The sequence below is a fragment of the Dipteris shenzhenensis genome, chromosome 5, assembly GCF_047967505.1.
Source record: "Dipteris shenzhenensis isolate YYH24624 ecotype China chromosome 5, Dip_SZ_1.0, whole genome shotgun sequence".
NCBI lineage: Eukaryota > Viridiplantae > Streptophyta > Polypodiopsida > Gleicheniales > Dipteridaceae > Dipteris > Dipteris shenzhenensis.
In genome coordinates this window covers 1,748,175-1,767,441 of record NC_141600.1, presented here as the reverse complement: position 1 = coordinate 1,767,441, position 19,267 = coordinate 1,748,175, and the positions used below count along the sequence as shown (strand labels likewise).

Genomic DNA, 19,267 nt, shown 5'->3' with positions numbered 1-19,267 from the left:
CATTCCAATTCGTGCAACATCAAATATGTCTCGTTGACACAATCGAAACCCCTATCCGACCTGATTGGGACAATGCACCAACCATGAGTTGTCACATAGAAACAACCATCTCAAATATAGACGACCGTTAATAGTAATGTTAAACTACGTACTTTCGAAGGAATGCTAAACGTGGTAATGGCTCCTTAGTCCATAGAACACTTCTTAACAGAGCGCAAACGGAGCACACAGCTCTGAAGACTTCGATTCCTCAGAATAAATGATCATTGCCAGAGGCATTCTTGTATTCCGAGGCATATGGAATAATTGCAGGCATCTGTGTACTTAGTTCAGTAGCCAAAGGAAATCAGAATCGCAAATGCTATCCTTCTAGCAAAACCCAATCATCTCTCCTCTTCGTGGAATTTGTCGAGTTCACTTACATGCGCTGATTCGGAGCCGCATTGTCTCGTTCATATAAAGGAACCCCACGATGTTAACCCACTAATTTACTCTATCTGATCATGGGCTGCAAGCAGCAAGGCCGAGTCTAGAATAGATTCAAGAATGAACATGTCTAAGCGAACCAATGCCACAAGATCTGAGATGTTAAGAATCCAGAAATGGTATTCAAGTCAGCTCAAATCGCTGAAATTACTTGAGAGACAGAGAAGTGGATGGAGATTTGTGCTTCATCCCTCTTAGCCTTCCAAGTTCTACTTACATAGGATTGCGTGAATATATTCAAAGAATAACTTAATTAGCCGGAGATTTCAGCAGCCGGCCTGTTGGTGCCGTTGTAAAGGTCAACCAAAAATCAAGGATGAGTATCCCAGACGTGCCGGAAATCTGGGCAGAGAAACTACTTCTTCGGGAAGACCTGGTTTGCTGCAGCAATGCAAAAACGTAGTGGAGATATTCCGATTCTACGCATTGTCTATCTCAAAGTCATCTACCCACAAGAGATGATTCAGCAGCACGTCGAGGCTCGCTCTTGCGTCTACTTCCCTCTCGCTTTATCACAGGCTTCGGTTTGGGCTTGACAGGTTCATCATCTGAATTTCCATCGCCTTCGTTTTTGTCTGATTCCTTCTGTTGGCTTCCAGCATGCCCAGAGGTGTTCGGCTTCTTTGCGTCTGTAGCATCTTGCTCCTCCGCTATCGACGCTTGCTGAACGACCTTTCGAGGCCTACCTCGCTTCTTCTTCGGTGGAGGAGCATCCCCTGTATTGCTTGCAGAATCCTCCTCGATGGCAGAAATTGCAGGAAGGTTCGCTTTTGGTTTTGCCATCTACAGGGTATCGATTGAAATTTAAACAACCCAATCTTTTGTCAGCGCAAGATCAAGGGGCCTCTACGATTGCCCTCTACAACTACAGTTAGCTTTAAAGACTTGCAACCCAAATGCAAAAGCGGGTCGTCATCCTGATAGAGGCAAAATGTATTTTAACTCAGAGAGACATTAAGAGCTTCCAGTTTCCAGTCTTAGGAAACTAGCTCCTTCGAGATAATCTGTTGTGGAGACTTTGATTCGCAAGCTCAACTCATACTACGTTGGCCGAGACTCTCACGCAATGGGGGGATATCGATACAAGACGATATTTCGAAGCAAGGGGCTTTTTGAGCTGTCGGGCTAAGGCACAGAAACACCGTCCACAACCTCTCAAGCGGCGAAAAAGATAACAAGGCCCATCTTACCCAAGTGAACTCGAAGCGGGTGCGTCCACGAGGATAGCGGTGGAAGGGGTTGGTCGAGAAGAGGCAAGGCAATGACTGGACGTAAGTATCCAAAACAAACTGCAGGAAGCGGAATGTGACGGATAGCTCTCCTGGGTGAAAAGGAGGGGGCAGAATGTGCAGAAAAGATGAAATGCAATGAATGCGGAAGGATTGAGGTATATGTATTACATGAGAGTGGCAATGGGAAATGGATGATGACTGGCAAAGAGCAGTACCGAGTAGAGGGCAAGGAAAAGCGTCCAAGTACACTGTCAAAGTGAGGAAAATTTGTGAATCGTTCAGTACGAGAGCAGTGGCAGAGAGAGTGAGCTGCAAGCAGTGAGAGTATCTGCTTTTTGTTTATTAATGCAGCCAGATACGGTGCTGCCCCTTGCTAGTAGCCTACGACTAGTAGCTTGCTCACATGTAGCTAGCTACAGGCTTCAGGCAGTATGTAGTAGACAAGGTTTCTCTGCAGATATGAATGAATGAGTGGGATTCTGGAGCTGCCTGTGTGCCCAAAAGTCCAATGGACTGCAGAAATGAACATACATTGGCACTCTGTTAAATCTATCCTTTTGATTATCCGAGGCCCCCTTTCCAATTGGCCAACCTCAACCTTATCAGCCTCCACTCAGCCTCCACAGTGCACACTGCACTCTACTGCACACCTGAATCTGCCACAACCCTCTTCGTCTCTCTTGGTCTCTCTGCCGCCTTCCTCTTTGTCGCCCTTTAGCTCCCAGCAGGTACGCATAAGGGAAAGACCCCTTCTGTACCCTGGGAGTGTACTTTCCTTATGAGTCATGGCTCTAAATAGAACGCTCCACACTGCTTGCAAGTTGATTGAGGGAGGGAGAGATATGAGGGGTTCGGCCCACAATTCACAAACCAAAAACACCACCACCTACATATGGTTCACAGTAAAAGTAGCCCCACCTACCCTAGCTTGCCGAAGTTATTTCCCCTAACGTATCATTCCTTTCGTTTCGTAACGTACCAAAGTTTTGCATATGCCTTCGGTATATACTATCGATAGGAACAAGGCACATACAATCACAAAGAAAGTCATTTGCACAACCAAACCCAAGTGTCGCACCTGTAAGGCCCATTATAGAGCAATAATTCGAACTAGCCCCATGAATCAAGAGGACTTGTTCAATGTTTGTTCATGGCAGCTATGTCTACTTAGTTCATGGGAAAACTCTTTTACTTGGCCATCACATCTCCTATCCCTTTGCGTAATTGATCCTTAAAGGTGGCTACGCTACCATAAGTGGCCTCCTTTTGTATTGACAAAATCATGGAATCTAAGGGTGGTTTTTATCGAGCCTTAAAGAGTCCTAATTCGCCATGTCTAGGGCCATCTATTATAAGACAACTTTTTCTTTACCTTTTGTAAGTCTTTGCATAAGAATGCTCTATCTCACTATCCTAAATTGCTTTATGTGTCTCTTGAATCGTTAAGACCTCAAGAAGCATGGTCTAACTATAGAACATGCTCTTCCTATATCACAATCTATAGCCTAATGGAAAGGAAATTCATCTCTGCAAAGTGCTCATAGATGAAAATAGCTAAGCTTTAAGACCATTGTGGCCTAGTGGAAATCCACTCTTATCTAGGTGCAATTTCTAATTTCTAGAACTCACTTGAGAATATGGCCTCTATCTTGGCAAAGTATTACGAATTCCTAGAGCCCAAAGTGATGCAAAATGGGGTAACCACTAGTGTTTTCTTCTGGTCCACTCATCACTGTTAATGGAGTCAACTATTTTCTTATGACAAAGGTAATTGATCATGAGGAATTCCAACATGAATGCCTTATCTTCCTATTTCATGATGATTGTCTCTACTTGCAAATCATGGGCTCTTCCATTTGCTATAAGCCTAATCCCCTTCTTGAAATTTTGATGGAGATTATATATGTGTCTATCACATGCCTTATAGGTAGAGTCGTCTTGTTGCAGAGGTACAGGGATCCATGATTCTATTTGGCACTTACAAATGTAGGGGTCAAAAGACCAAAGGGTACATTCTACATACTCAAACCAAGAGATACACATCATGGCATTGATTGCTTTTCTCAAATGGAGTCAATTGTTACTATCTAAGGAGTTGATTGTTGCTACATAAGGATCTCCTTTGATGATGCAATTTTGGGATTTAATTCCTTTGATTTATGAGAAGCCAAAGCTTCAAGATATACGAATATTTTCCCCTTGACCAATGGTTGTGTAGGTTTGCAAAAGAAAGATACAAAAGTAATTGTTTTATGGTTACAAGGACACCTTTTAAAAATGACTTGATTCCTTCTATATGAAAAATCTCACAGGTTTATGATTTTTAATACAACTCAAGATTGTGAGTGCACGTTTGTTAAGGAATGAATCCATCATGCCAAACATTTGCCACCTTCCCTGATGCACTAAAAGGTGAATAGCCTCCCATTATAGAGTATACCAATGGTGTTTTGGTGCTAAAACTCATAAATTTCCCCATCGGCAAGGAGACTGGATACTTTGGCTTATAATTCATAATGGCATACTAGTAAAACACCACGATCTAGCATATATAACCTATGGGTGACTCGTAGCAAAAATAGCATGCCTACCCTAGCATCCCAAATTGGTCACATGAACTTATTAAGCCATAGCCTACTCTTCTTCAACATGCTTGGCTCTACACTCAATTGCTATGATTGGGTATATGTACCCCTAAAGTGACATATTTCTTTCACTACAATATATGCTTATCATTTCTTTGTTACATGACATACCAAAGTTTTGCAAACAACTTCACTATAAATAGGAGCAAGTCTTTAAGGAACCAAACCGAAAGAATCACACATAAAAAGTCCCTGTACATTACAAATATTTGACTACCCACAGAAATATGAAATTTGTTATGAAACAAATTGCATCACTTATCCTTCAAAGGAAGGAGGTCAAAGGTAGGAGGAGGTCCTTGCAAGCAAATAAGGGATAAACTATTCAAGTGCATTCAAATCCTTTTTAACAAGGTGTTTGTGGACTTCCAAAAAATGATGGCATGCAAGGTTTAACTATTTTTCAAAGCAAGATTTAAAAAGAGGATTTGTTCAATGTGTATTCATGGCAATTGTTTTCACAAAACACACTACTATGTGTCCACTTAACCAAAAAACCATCTTCTATACAATTGCATATTGAAGTAGCCTTAAACATTGCTATCCCACCATAAGCAGCCTCATTTTGTATGGGCAAAGTCATGATAAATAAGTGCAATTTCTTGGAACTTTTTGATCTCTTCTAATCAATATAGCTTTATCTTGGCAAGGTGTTACCATCCAAAGTAGAGGGAGGAATCGGGAACTGGTCTGCCAACAATCAAATTCAATTGAGTCACCTATTTTCTTATGATAGAGGTAATTGGTGTTGCCACTTAAGAATCCCACATGATTGCGCTGTTTTCATGTTTTACAAGTTCTTTCTCTCATTTAATCATTTTTTCTAATAGACCTTACAAACCATGGGTTCTTCCATTTGCTATAAGCCTAATCCGCTTATTGAAAATTTGGAGGAGGCTACATGTGTGGGGAACTTGTAGATGTAGCGTGAATCCAAAAAAATACCAAAGGGTAGGTTCTACAAACTCAAACCAAGTGTGTTACAGCATTGGGTGCTTATCTCAAATTGGAGTCAATTGTTCCTACCTAAGGATCTCTTTTGATGATGTCATTTTGATTGTAGAAGAGTCGACCATGAGAATCTCATCCCTTTTCTCATAAACCTAAGGGATGAACATATATATATTCTCATTCTCTTTCATTTCAATGTAGTGAACAATTAGTCATTTCTTGTGCACTCCTCTCTCTCACTCTCTATACCTTCTTCAACATGGCATTATTGCTCCAATTGCTCCATTCTCCATTATGAGTGCCAAGCACTTCCTTTATCAAGGCACCAAGTCATCCTTCTAAGCATTAATATTATCTTATCAAGCCTCTTCTCCTGTGTATATAACTATGCATCCAACTCTAGTAGAAAAGATAAGGTCACTACGACATAGGCGACATGTGGCAGGCCTCATAACATTAACATGGGAATTCAACCACATTATCTTATCTTGACATGTGGTATCCTTATCCACAAGTGTAGAGTGGCATCCTACCACATCAAAAAGTCCACATCAATATTCCAAGAATCGTTGCACATCATACTACCATGTGATAGCCACCTCGATAACCTAACATGTGGCGCACTACCACCTTAGTAACCACATCTGCTACCTAATTTGTACTTCAAACATAGTGTGCTCCATAAGCACACATTGTAGACTCTACATATGCACCTATATGCCCCTCATCAGACAATGCATGCAAGGCATGCACCTACATTAGGACACACTTGCATGTGTACACAAAAGCCACATCATCATTTTCAATAATGTATGCTTGAATTTGTGCATTATTTTTCATTTGACTTGACAATAGTGTTAGGCTAGCTGATCGTCTTGGTTAGTTTAAATATTGAACGCCACAAAATCCAACATTATGAATTAATTGGGGCATCTTATCTCTATGACTTCCATAGATAGGTGCCCAACTAAGTTGCCTATAAGAGCATACTACCATGTGGTAGCCACCTCAATAACCTAACATGTGGCACACTGCCACCTTAGCACTACCACCTAAGCACATTTGCCAACTACAAGCACACTTTGTAAAGTCTATATATGCACTTGCACCGATTAGTTCCCAACGGAGTCATCCCCTTAGGTTTATCATCGGTTTTCAAAGTCATACATTTGACATACCACCTCAGTACTTTTGAAAGTGGGGGTAGCTCATTGTTGGGAGCTCATCACATAATGAGGCAAGCTGCCAACACTTTTGTATAAGAGAATATTCCTTTTTGCGTGTCAATTTTATTTTTATGTGCATGATATTTTTTCACAAAGCTTATTTAACAACATTCCAATGTATAATGATGTGTCATGATCTCAAGGTATTGTATAATTAATCATTACCAAATGGAATTTTAGGATAATTCTCATCTATGTCACTATCTGAATCTTTTTTTCTCAAACATCCTCATGCATGAAGTTATCTCCAACAACGCATCAAACGTTGTGCTACAAATGCATATAATAGGTATAGCATGAGATAGTATGATTTGCATATCGATGATCTTGGTTTAATATTCCAGTGTGCAATTGCTAGTGAATGGTAACTTTATATTCTAGTATGCCAATCCTAGTAGGGATCAACATGAATATAGTGGCAAAATTTATATAATATTGTGCCAATCCTATAGGATCTAGTAGTGGTAAAGAAATCATTAGCCAAGTTTGAGATTGTAAAAATTATGCTTAGAAAAGAGGACTTTGTGCCCACTATAGTCCCATCCAAAAATTGGCAAAATTCATATTCTTATTCTTATTTAAAGGAATTAGAGGGGGTAGAGCTAGCAAGGGTTGCCATAGCATAGGGTTGGGAGTTATGTAGAAAAATAATAGCATCAGAGGCATTAATCAAAATTACATCATCCTTATATCTAAAGGAAGATCTAAAGATTTCCAATGTCTTTAGAGCTTGAATTTCTTGAAGCTTTGTAATAAATCAAACCAAAGGAATATAAGTTAAACCAAAAAAGGTTTCATGCTAGTCCCAAAAGCTTGTTTAAATGTCAAGTGTGCTAATTATACATGGATATTTTTAAATAGCCCTTTGTCTTGTGCCTTTGTGTCAAAGGGGTTCACCTCGTTCAATGGGCACACATAAATACTTAGGGGCAATGAGCAGATTCAAGTCAAAATAGAAATCATTCTTTGGATCAATCTTTCTCCATAATAAGATATAATAGCAATGTATTCCATGAACTGAAAGGCAAAATTAAAAGCTTTTCTAAGTACCATTGCAAAGCCAAGTTCTACTTCCAATTGGTATGTATTCATATAATTTTCCAATGTCTACTATAAATATAGAGTGGAATTTAGGTGGCAAATTAATAGAAATACTATTTATTGAATTGGTCACCTAGAATGGGTTTACATCAATGCCATACTCCCTAAAGATTGCTTCCCTTATAGATGATGGAGCTGCATTAGAAGGAGAACAATATTGAGTGGTAGAGTAGTTATCTCGATAATTTTTGAGTAAATGAATGAGGGTGCATTAGTCATCCATCTAAAGATCTTTTGTGAGCTTTGGGAGTTGCCATAGGATATGTTGAGAAGTAATCAAAACTATCTGTACCTAGGGGAAAGCTCATAATTCCCATAGTTAGTCTATTCATAACATCTTATTCAATGACTAAAATGAAATTTGGGCTATCTAGTCTTGATCAAGCATGTTACGCATCATTTTTCTACGTAAGAATGTAGAGATGCAACCGAATTTATTCGTAGATATAGTGAGAAAAGCAATTAGTAAAATGTCTAATTCTATTCAAATTGGTTTGTCTAGGTGTTTGGTTCCTCGTTTTTCATGTCCAATGTATCTCTCAATCTCGCCTTGATTGGGATTTCAAGATATTTTTTATAGACATTTATTTAATAAGGGATTTGGTTCATACCCTTTTCTAGTAAGCTTCTCATCTCACTCTCCTTTAAAATAGACAAATCTACCATTGCAATGCAGGGGTTATGAACAATTTGTGTCTCATTGCTTTGTGTCAAAGGGGCTCACCTCGTTTATTAGGTGTAGTCGAATTTGAATGTAAATGCTGGTGGGTGGTACCTACCCTACCCTGTTAGATGGAGTTGTATAAAAGGGAGTGGATGAGAGAGAGGAATGGTCCTCCATTTTCTATTATGATTAGTGGGTGTATTGAGTTCAGCCAGCGGATCAGTAGTACTTCCTTTGTGTAGAATTAGTACAAAGAATATTTGTTTCTCATTGCATTTGTCTTGAGTGATTGTTTTATTTTCCTCTTTACATGCATTTTCTTGTTCATTTCTACAACCATATGTTTAGTATGAACTTTCCATTAAGCAGTTGCTTTCATTTGGTAGTGTAGAACTTTGCCTCATAAAGCCCTAAATGAAGGTGACTAAATGCACAACCAAACAAACGAATTGGCCTATTGACTAGCATTTACAATTCAAGGATTCATTTAAAAAAACAATTGAGGCACCCCTGATGGCTACACCAAATTGAAATCAAAGTGCACACAAGGGGTTTATGTTACACTTAAGGACCACTCAATAGGGCTAGCACCTAAACTACTAGAAAGATCAAACTCAAAGGCGGGATAAAGAGCGTTGAATAGGGTTTCTTTTGCTTCTTTTTTTTTTCTTTCCAACTCACACACATGCACAAATAACCATCTCACACACCCACACACATACCCATCTATGAGGAGCACAACACCTGTGGCCTACACCCACACACATACCCATCTATGAGGGGCACAACACTTGTGGCCTACACTGACCCTAGTAGCAGTCTTCCTGAGGGAATTGAACAAGAGTAGTCAGCTTAGCGCTTGAGCTCGGGTGCATGCACTCAAGTAATCATCCAAACACCTCACCAGTTCACACGCTAGACATCAAGGCAAGTGCAAGTTGGAGATTGTATACCCTAGTGGCCATGGTGGGAAATAGGAAGTTTTTGATAGAATCAACAGTCATGGTTTGCCTCCTTTGGCCATCCATGTTACCAAATTAGACTTCTCAATAAAGTCAAAATGAGTGCTAAAATCTTAGGAAAAAACAAAAGGAAAAATGGCATGCTAGCAAGTTGATACTATGGATTATGAAGGGCAAACATCTCTAACATTTTTTATGATCTCATTGCAAGGTAGTGCATGGAAAAGGAAGTAATGCAAAATGACAAATGATGCTAGATTTGTTCAAAGACCATTATACATGTATTAATTGAATATTTTCTTTCATATCCATTTTTCGTTGAATCAAGCTACAAATATCCCCAAAGATCAAATTTGTTGCCAACAAGTTTGTCTTCTTCGAGCATTGTTATACTTGGTCAACAAGCCATGCATGACAGGATGCATCACCAGGTGGATGCTAATCCTCTTGGAGTTCGACTTCATAGTCACTGTCGTAAGGGAAGACCCATGTCCTAGCCAACCACCTATCAAGAATCCCAAACAGCGAAGCCCCGATAGGAGTTGAAGATGACCTCCCTGATGCTTCCCTCTTCTTCATCTACATCATACATGAATGGGCCGCCAAGATCGGTCACTACCTGGCCAATGGTCTACCCCTGGGCCAAGCTCTTAAGAATGATAGAGCCTGCAAACTCATTAAGGATGCAGCACTGTATCAGCTAATTGTAGGCCAACTATACCGCATGGGCAAGGATGGTATTATGCAAAGATGTGTGTGCAAGCACGAATACATTGAGGTGCTCAAGGAAGCCCAACCACTTTGGAATTGCACGGCATTGCACCATCGCCGCTAATGTTACAGCACGTAAGGTGGTCCAGGTTGGCCTTTGGTGGTCGACTCTCTTTGGAGACGCAACCGAATTCACCAAGCGGTGCGACCCTTATGAGCGTGTGCAAATCCCCTATAAGGTGGACATGATGCCCTTAGCTGAAATCTTAACTGATCAGCCCTTTCAGAAATGGGGCATCGATTTTATTGGACCCATAAGTCCAGTAGCTAAAGGAATCGGGGCCAGATACGTTATCTTGGCCACAGATTACTTCACCAAGTGGGTAGAAGGGAGAGCAACCATGAAGGTAGATGCGAGATCCATCGCCAAATTCTTATATGAACATGTTATCACGTGGTTTGGATGTCCCTTAGAGCTAGTTAGCATGACGATTGAGGAACTCATTTCCTCAACGAAATGATAGCAATCCTGACTGGTGAGTTCCATACATAGGAAGTCAACACCATACTATCCTATAGCGAATGGCTTGGCTGAGAGCTCCAATAACATGTGCTGTAAGATCATAACTTGCACAGTAGAGGACAGTCATACCGACTAGGAGCATAAGCTCATTGCAGCCTTATGGGTCTACAGAACATCCTACAAGGTGGCCACGCACTGCATCCCCTTCAGCCTAGCCTTCGGGATGGAGGCAGTGATGCGATGGAGTATGTAGTGCCTAACCTCCACCTTGCTATCAAAGAAAGGCTCATAGAGAATGCCTTGGCAGAATGGTTAGTTGACCTTGAAAGGTTAGAAGAGACAAGGTTGCATGTAGCCTACTGCCTCTGGGTGGAGAAGGCCCGACACAAAAATTGGTTCGATCACAACCTCAATAAAAAAGACCTTGTAGAGGGAGATTTGGCACTCCTCTACAGCGCCCGAAATACCAAGTGCAAGCTCAAGTACTGAGGTATGGGTCCCTACCGCGTGGTTGAGATCACTCCACAAGGGGCGTGCTGAATAGCCACCCTTGATGGAATAGAAATGGATGGCTACCTTAATCGGAGCAAATTAAAAAGATAGGTAGAACTACGATAATCCCACTATGTGAACCAAGCCCTGCTCCTTCAATTGCACCCTCGTCGGCCCAAGAGAAAGAAGTTCTACAGGAGGGTGGACATGAAGCTCCATCCACCTCCAACCCTCCAAACACCAACCCCCTGAAAAGAGCCCGCCGACCCCGAAAGGAGAAGAGGGCCAATCGCAGTGGCAACCCGGTGCTATTGCCCATTTAGTTGCCATTGCCATCCCCCACTCAGGAAAACCGTGAACAACAAGTACAAGAGGCTATTCTCCGTGCTCAATGCTACTTTAACTGGAACCGATGACTAGAAGGAATCCAAGCAACACTGGAGTCCCTAACCGCTCTAGAGATGTCTCTGTTAAAAGCATCCATGCCAAGAAGAACGACACGATGCCATCCTGCACTTCAGACTCTAGGCTCCAATCCACCTCCTCAACCGCAACATCCCCCCAAGCTCTTGGAAGATCAAGGTAAGCAAGTCGTCTGGGTGCCGAAGTTAAAGTTACAAACCGCAAAGTTTCCAAAGGTAGCAACACAAGAACTTGTGTCAACCTTGGATGCAGAACCACAAGAACCTACTGACGAATCGATCGCAGCAAACAAGCCCAGAATCCCAAACGTGCTCGATTCCACGAATCATCCAATTCAACATGAAAATTGCCCAAGGCAGCGAAGGAGCAACATAAGAACTGACCCCTACAATGTGGGGTGTTACACAGGAATCTCCCTCCAAATTTGAAGGCAAACCCTCAAGGGAAGTTGCGGTCATACCATCTCTAATGATGCCATCCAACTCACGAGAGCAAGTGTTTGCACCATCAAAGGTGGTCACATAAGGACTTGCTTCTCTTGCGACAAAGGACCATCTCGCGAGGACTCGTCTCATAATGCCAGTGTACCTCTGGGATCCAAGGTAAGACACAAGTTGGACACATGCTCTACATGGCTTTCAACACGCTATGCGGTAGCACGACGTCCGTCTACGCAGCATTCCTCATGATCATCGAGTCCAAGTCTATGTGAGTCAGTATGGTAGGCATATCACCCGATGCACCCACCGCCCACAAGTCACTACCTTGCACATACACACACACGCATCCACGGTCAGCACTAGATGATTAGGGTCAATATGTCCCTTTTGCATTTTTTCGCAATCTTGCATGCTGACCTCACAATCTGCCCCACTTCTTGTACACCCCACCCGTTCTTTTCTCCCACCTTCCCACTTCTTTCCACTTCCCCCCCTCTTTCCCTACTCTTCTCAGACAGTATCTTGCTGATTGTTGCTAAAGTGCTATCCCACTGCCGACCATTGCCATTCCCAAATCTCGCCAACTATCGCCATTCACAGATCCTGCCAACCGTCGCCATTTGAAGATCTCGCCGACCGTCACCCCGTCGGTTGTTGCCATAATAGTATCCCGTCGACTGTCGCCTTACGCCACCCTGCCAACTGTGGGGATAGCAAAATCTATATAAAGGAGCCCTATCCCGCTAGGTCATCGCCATAGTAGTTTCCCCCAGAATCTGCCAAAATTCTGTCAGAATTCTCACAGCTTCCTGCCCTCTTCCACATAGCCATCCAACAATTAGTTTATATCCGCAAACTCTTCCTCTTCCACCAATTCCCTCATCACTCGGTTACCCTCATTCTTCCCCATGGATCTGGAAAATCAATTCTTCAAGTTCAAGATGGAGTTGGGACTAATATGACCATGGTTACTATGAGAATTATAGTTATGGTTATCTAACCTATGTACTTGGGGTTAAGCTCTTTATTATATCGGAGATTGAGCAAGGCTAAGGTGTGCGTGCATGCTCAACAAGTCGTGTCAGGGTGAGCTCTTCAATATGAAGTGGTAAGAGGAGGCGGTGTGAAGGGAGGGATGATGTGAGTGTGGTGAGTAATCTGATGAATAATAGTTTAATCGACAAAGGTGTAGTATATGAGGTGGTAGCTAGGATTTTGGTTTTGGGGGCCGTGGCTAGGCTGCATGGGATGCATCAATTTTATGAGCAAGAACCTATGAGCAGGTTTATCCGAGCGTGTTTTTCAAGAGATTTAGAAATTGTATTTCTTTAGGAAACATGGTTTTTACACTTTTATTTTCACTAGAAATCCCTTTATCATAAAAATATACAGAATAGTCACTCATTCAATTTTACATAACATGAGCATAACATGAATTTTCTTATTCATAGACATCCTTTGTACCCTTGTTATTACCTTAAAAAAGTGTTGAAAAATAATTCCTTTAAGAACATCCCTCATAATCACTCTCAATGTAATAATATTATACATATATAATTACTTATTATTAAACACATTTATATCAATATGACAAGACCTTTCTTGTGCTTTAATAGTATAAATAACAAGATATTTATGGATATGTTTCTAAAGAAGTTTAAACTACTGGGCTTATATATCACTCTCATAAAATACATGTAATATTTAATAATATATGTGCAATATTTTTCAAAATATAACCCCATAGATGTGCTTAAATGGGGTTTTTCAATCAATTTGAGTGGCTGAATGACTATATTTGGACATTGGATGTGAAAGTTATGCCACTTTTAAAAGTGTTGTCCATGGTAGCTTTGCCAACGAAACTACCTTGGAAGACCTACTTCAAAGGGGTTTCGCCCAGCAAAACTATCTTGATGGCTTGCTTCAATGAGGTTTCTTTGTAGAAAACCTTTCATGAATCTAGGTTGAGATAGGGTTTTGAATGTCACCCCCTATTAAGTAAAAGTTGTAAGAAGGATCATAAGGAAATTTTCATAGAGAAGTCTACTCGACATGTGGGTTTCTCCAAAAGCCATCCCATTATGTTACTCACCATTCCGAAAGATTCATGTGAAGATTTGTGTATAAAATAGGCATTGCTATAATACTATGCACATTTCTAAGTGAAACTATGCTTTGCTCTGATCTATTTTTGCCATTTTTAAACATCATTGGAAGCTTTTTTTTTCCTTCGCTCGGAAGATTTCGCTCAAAAAATGCTCGTCCCCGGCTGCATGCGGAAGGAGGAGATGGTGGTATAGCAAGGAATCTAGGATGTGAGGGTGGAGCAAGTTAGGCTAGTCGTGCTTGGGAAGGTGGATGTTCGTATGCAGAGACTGTGCAATAAAAAGTTGAGTGCTGGATTTTCTCTTTTGTCGAATGAAGAGGCATGGGACCTATTGTGTGCAGACGCTACGAGATGGGAGGCTGAGCCGATTAAGAGGGACATGTGGGAGAACAGTGTTCATCATGCTACTGCTCCTCGGCTAGAGTTTGTAGCTATTAAGCCAAAAATTGAGAAGTTGGCAAGTGGTGTAGTCTACTTTTCTTCACTGGTTAGGTTCCAACAGTGGGGGAGCTACGTGAGTTTCTAGCATTTTAGTGTGAGATTCCCTTTGAGGGATATGCGGTGTAGTTTATGGGAAAAGACTTTTTCCTTTTGTGTGTTAACGGAAGTTCATAATGATGTGCTTGGATTGTCATCATGTATGCGGGGGCAATAGTGTTGGCAATTCCTTGGTCACATTTGTTGAATATTGATGAGTGTCTCTATAGGGATTGCCCCGTTCTGCATCAGCCAAGATGACCATCCTCTTGTTTGTCTTCAGAGAGAACCTACTCATAAGACCTGCATTCTTTATACTTCCGACTACCACACACCAAACCCTCCTGGTAATAGCACACAACCACATTACATGCATAATATCTTCCACACACCTTCCACACAATGCACACAACATATTCAAAGTTGACAACCTCTTCATTCTTTCTCTCAAAGGTAACCACTTATGCATGGCCTTCCAAAGGAAGAAACTAGCCCTACCAGCCATAAGACCCTCCAGACATCAAGGAACCTTAGCTGTCACCATTTGGGCGACTGTCTAAAACCCCACTTTCATTCAACTTATCCCACTGGTTCAAATCTGCCATAAATGATCTATACACAAGCCTAGCCCTAATCCTCTTCAAAGCAAAGGCACATACATTCCACTGGTTTCCAATCAAACAAAGCAATTGAATTTGTAGGCCAACCCTTTGGAACAATCCCTAGAATAGCATTCACTAAGACCACTTCTCTATCTTAATCCTCTTTCCATGTGCTTTCAAAAAACCTCATTCAAGTGTCTTCTCCAAGCTAAAGGTATGCTGAAGCAGTGTTCCCTATCTCATTGAGTGCAACAAACTTGAATGAAGACCCTCAAAGAAGTGTGAATCTTGACTCTAACACTTTGAAATGGAGATGAAATGTAGATAAGGCAAGAAATTGTGTGTGGATACTCTCACAAAGAAAGGGGGTTAAATCTCTCTTTAAAAATTCATCTCTCTCTCTCTCTCTCTCTCTCTCTCTCTCTCTCTCTCGTCTACAAAGATCTTGTTATTTGTATTACATATAGGTTGTATTTTCTTATAGACTATTCTCTTGGAAAGGTGCTATACATATACATTTTTTTGGTGTGGAAATTCACCCTTTAAATATAAAAACAAAGTCATGATACACATGTATGAGGGCCAAATAAATAATTTCTTTCATCTGAAATTTGTTCTATATAGAAGCTCATATAACCTAAATTTTCTCTACATTATTCTCAACCTCTATCTATGACATAACATTAACATTTGTTTCTACATTTTCCACAATACTCATAGAGTGACTACTAATGTTTGCAATGCTAATGTTTGTGGGTGTGACCTATAGACCAATCATGGAGTTTTGAGTTATAGACTCATTGCCTTTTCCTTTCCACATCTGTAGCCTTCCCTTTTCCTGCAATTGTGACACCATGGGTTGCTTTCTTATTATGGTCTTCCCTAATAAAAAGTGGAGCCTTAATGGATCTTGCAAAACCTCATTCCGCTACATCATCTTGTGCATTTTTGCAAGTTACTCCTGACTATCTCCAGCCCTCTGATGTTAAGATATCATCCTTAGCACTCGAGATCATGTTTCTTTGGTGTGCTCTCTCTCTAAGTCAACATAAGAAAGATACCTACACATAGACTTGAAGCTCCCTAAACTAAAATTTGCAATCTATCAAGACTCGGTAAAAGTTAAATATTTTCTTATTTGTTAGCTTGGAGAAATATTGTTTGTTACTACATGATTGTCTTGCATTCTAATTCACGTGCCTCGAGTAATATTTTGTTTCCATGTTCTCATGCTTTTGAATTTAAAAATCCATTACTATTACTATTTAGTGTTAGAGTTCCAATCCATTGAAGTATAAAATGTGCAATCATGTTGCCTTCGATGTATAGAATGTACGTTTCTTAAAAATAGAAATCAAAATTTAAAATATAATCACATTATTTACATTATATGGTTCCACATTCATTGATGATTATTTTACCATACATCAGGGCAATGTTTTTTATGATAAATAATTCAAAATTTCTACCTAAATTTTATAGCTTATTATTTCTAAGCATTTTGGAGTGCCTCATCCTACACTTAGTATGTGGTAGGTGTCCCTAGGTACAAATCATACTTCCAAAAAGAGAGTATCACTAAAAAAGCTAGTTTTGGCTTTGAAGAGAAATTAAGCAAAGTATTCAAGTAAAGTATGAAAAATTCTATTACAACATCTAAAGAGGTGGTGTGTGGGACCATAATCATCCCAAATCACAACCATATTACCTTATCCTCCTATGAGTTTTTGGCTTGGAGAATTATATCTACAACTTCATGCATCAAGTGGCACTATTAAAGAGTGAGATTTTCCAGAAATCAAATTTCCATGGACGATCCTTCTTAATATGTACTTTCCACAAGTGAGAATAATTCTATTTTAGAGATTTGACAATTGACTTCTAGTGTAGTGTGGCAATAATATCCACCAACCATTACCATTTTTGAGAGGCCTTCTTTTTTGTTTGTGTCCTAAGTTTCATCGATAACTTTCTATTCCTTAGTTTTAGGTTTAAGTAAATTGACATAACTTTAGGCTGATTTCTATTAAATACAAATTTATTGTCCGTAATTAATTATTTAATTTAGATTTTACTTCTTCATTGGGTAGCTAAAATAATTATTCTTTTCATAGGTTTAAATCCATAAATAGCTTTGAGCATTTAGGTTTTACAGGTGCCTTCATGCTCCTTTTCATGGGGTTGTTCTCCATAAATGGCTTTGATATTAAATCTACACAAAACATTATGATTCTATATGGCTTACTGATGTTATTGTTCACACTGAATATGATAGTGTGGTCAAATATTACAATTATGAAATTTTCTAACATATTGTGGATGCAAGACATGACATATCTTGACTTGTAGTTCTTCATTTGATTGCTAATTTTATTATTATTCTTCTATTCAGTTATGTTGCACTTTCCCTTTGATTGAAATTTTCTACGATACTTCTTTCATTGTGGACAACGCAGCTAGGCTTTATCAGTGCCTTCATGATATTCTTTGCATAGGTTTGTAATCCATTCGTAGCTTTGAGCATCGAGCTAACACAAAACTTTTGATTTTTGGTTGGTTTACTTTCAAGTAGGATTGCCACTATTCCATTAGTATGTTGGGGTTCTAGGAGCAAAAAAGATCATAAGCTTCGTTGCTATAGCAAACTACTTTAGGGGCTACAAAGGCTCTTTGAAGGAACTTGATGAAAACTCGCCACCCAACTTTCAAGATGAGACTATGAAGGTTGTGGTTGCCACCTTGTTAGTATACAACATGTGATGAATGAGCTGTAAACCTCACAACCATGTCACAAACACCTCATTTCTAACAAATCCTCTCTTTCTCTTCATAAAGTCTCTCAATCCCTCATAAGCTCATAGGAGCATTACAAAGACTTTGAAATACAAAAGTTGAGCTCAAGAAGCCAAATGGGAAGCTTCTTGAGCTAATATGGAGGGGACATCACCCTTTACATGATGGAGATTAAGATCTAGAAATGAAATAATGCATGTCTCATTGAAAAGCAACAGCCATGGGAAGTGCAAACACAAGCCCTAGTATGCACACACACACAAAGGAATGAAGTTTAGCTTAGTTTACCTCACCTCTCAAGTGAGCTCTCCTTTTCTTCTTGAGCTCTCGAATCATCATCACAACAAGGATAAGAGACTATGGGATTCATAATCACAAGGATGGGAGTTACCTCAAGATCTCATAGAGAGGCCCATACCCCGTGAAAGTGGAGAAAGAGAGCTAACAATGAATCACACACACACGTTTTTTTGTTTTCGCGCACACATTACATTCTGTAATAAAACGCTTATCTGCCCGCATCGCTCCAGCCCGTCAGACCTCAACAATCAGGCAAAGGGAGCCGTTTAGTATCTCCAGTTGTCCTTGTGCATCCTTCGTCAATGTAATGTCTCGATCCACTCTTTAGACGTTGCAAGCGGGAGTTCATCTATCAGGCGACGGCAGCTTTCATTAGGCAATGCCCAGCGTGTATGTGCGTGCACACGCAAGAGAGAGAGAGAGAGAGAGAGAGAGAGAGAGGCTTAAGTGCCATTTTGAAAGTAAAGTACATGTTTTTCTCTTTGTATAACACATTAAAAATCACATTAAGCTCCTTCCAAAGTCTACTAAAACACTCCTCTAGCAAGTAGTTAACGAATGCCTAGAATTGTTGAAATAGAAAAATAGTAGTCCTTTGTTCTGTATATCACATGGTTCGATGACCAAGTTGGCCCTTCTAAAGGCTAAGAAGGAGCCACATCTGTTGTATGTTGTAAACCAATGACATGTCTAGAGTTCAGGGACAGCTCAGGGTCACATTTTGAATGGCCTACACTCAATTGATTTAACCGGTAACTTTGATGGCCTCAAGCAACTCTATAAAGTGGGACTTATTATCATGCACTAGGTACAATCTCACTATCCCAGAGTATAATGGACAGTAGGTAACTTGTCCACTACACCATATACATGATGCATGTGGCATCCCCTACATTGAAAGCCTGACAAGTATCAAGTACTCCTCATCAAGCAACCACATGCACCTAGTGTGATAATTTTCCTGAAGCACTCTTTGCTGCCAAATTTCTAGATAGCTCAAAGTTTTCTAAGGTCACATTTACGATATTCAGTCTTATGCCTTTTATAATTACCTTCTTGGATTTATTACCCATGTCAATACTGTCCATCCAAGCCTAACAGTCGACTCCCTAATAAATGTCTTCCAACC

At 40.2% G+C, this 19,267-nt stretch overlaps 1 protein-coding gene across 1 annotated transcript; it reads right to left on the bottom strand.

Annotated features, from left to right (window-relative positions):
• Positions 1-685: 685 nt before the first annotated feature.
• On the bottom strand, positions 686-1,960 carry LOC147901477 (uncharacterized). The gene is made up of 2 exons (XM_087375313.1): positions 1,677-1,960; positions 686-1,269 (listed from the first exon to the last, which is right to left on the bottom strand). The coding sequence occupies exon 2, from the start codon at positions 1,267-1,269 to the stop codon at positions 928-930; it is 342 nt and encodes a 113-aa protein (XP_087231439.1). The 5' UTR covers positions 1,677-1,960; the 3' UTR covers positions 686-927.
• Between the last annotated feature and the right edge of the window lie 17,307 nt (positions 1,961-19,267).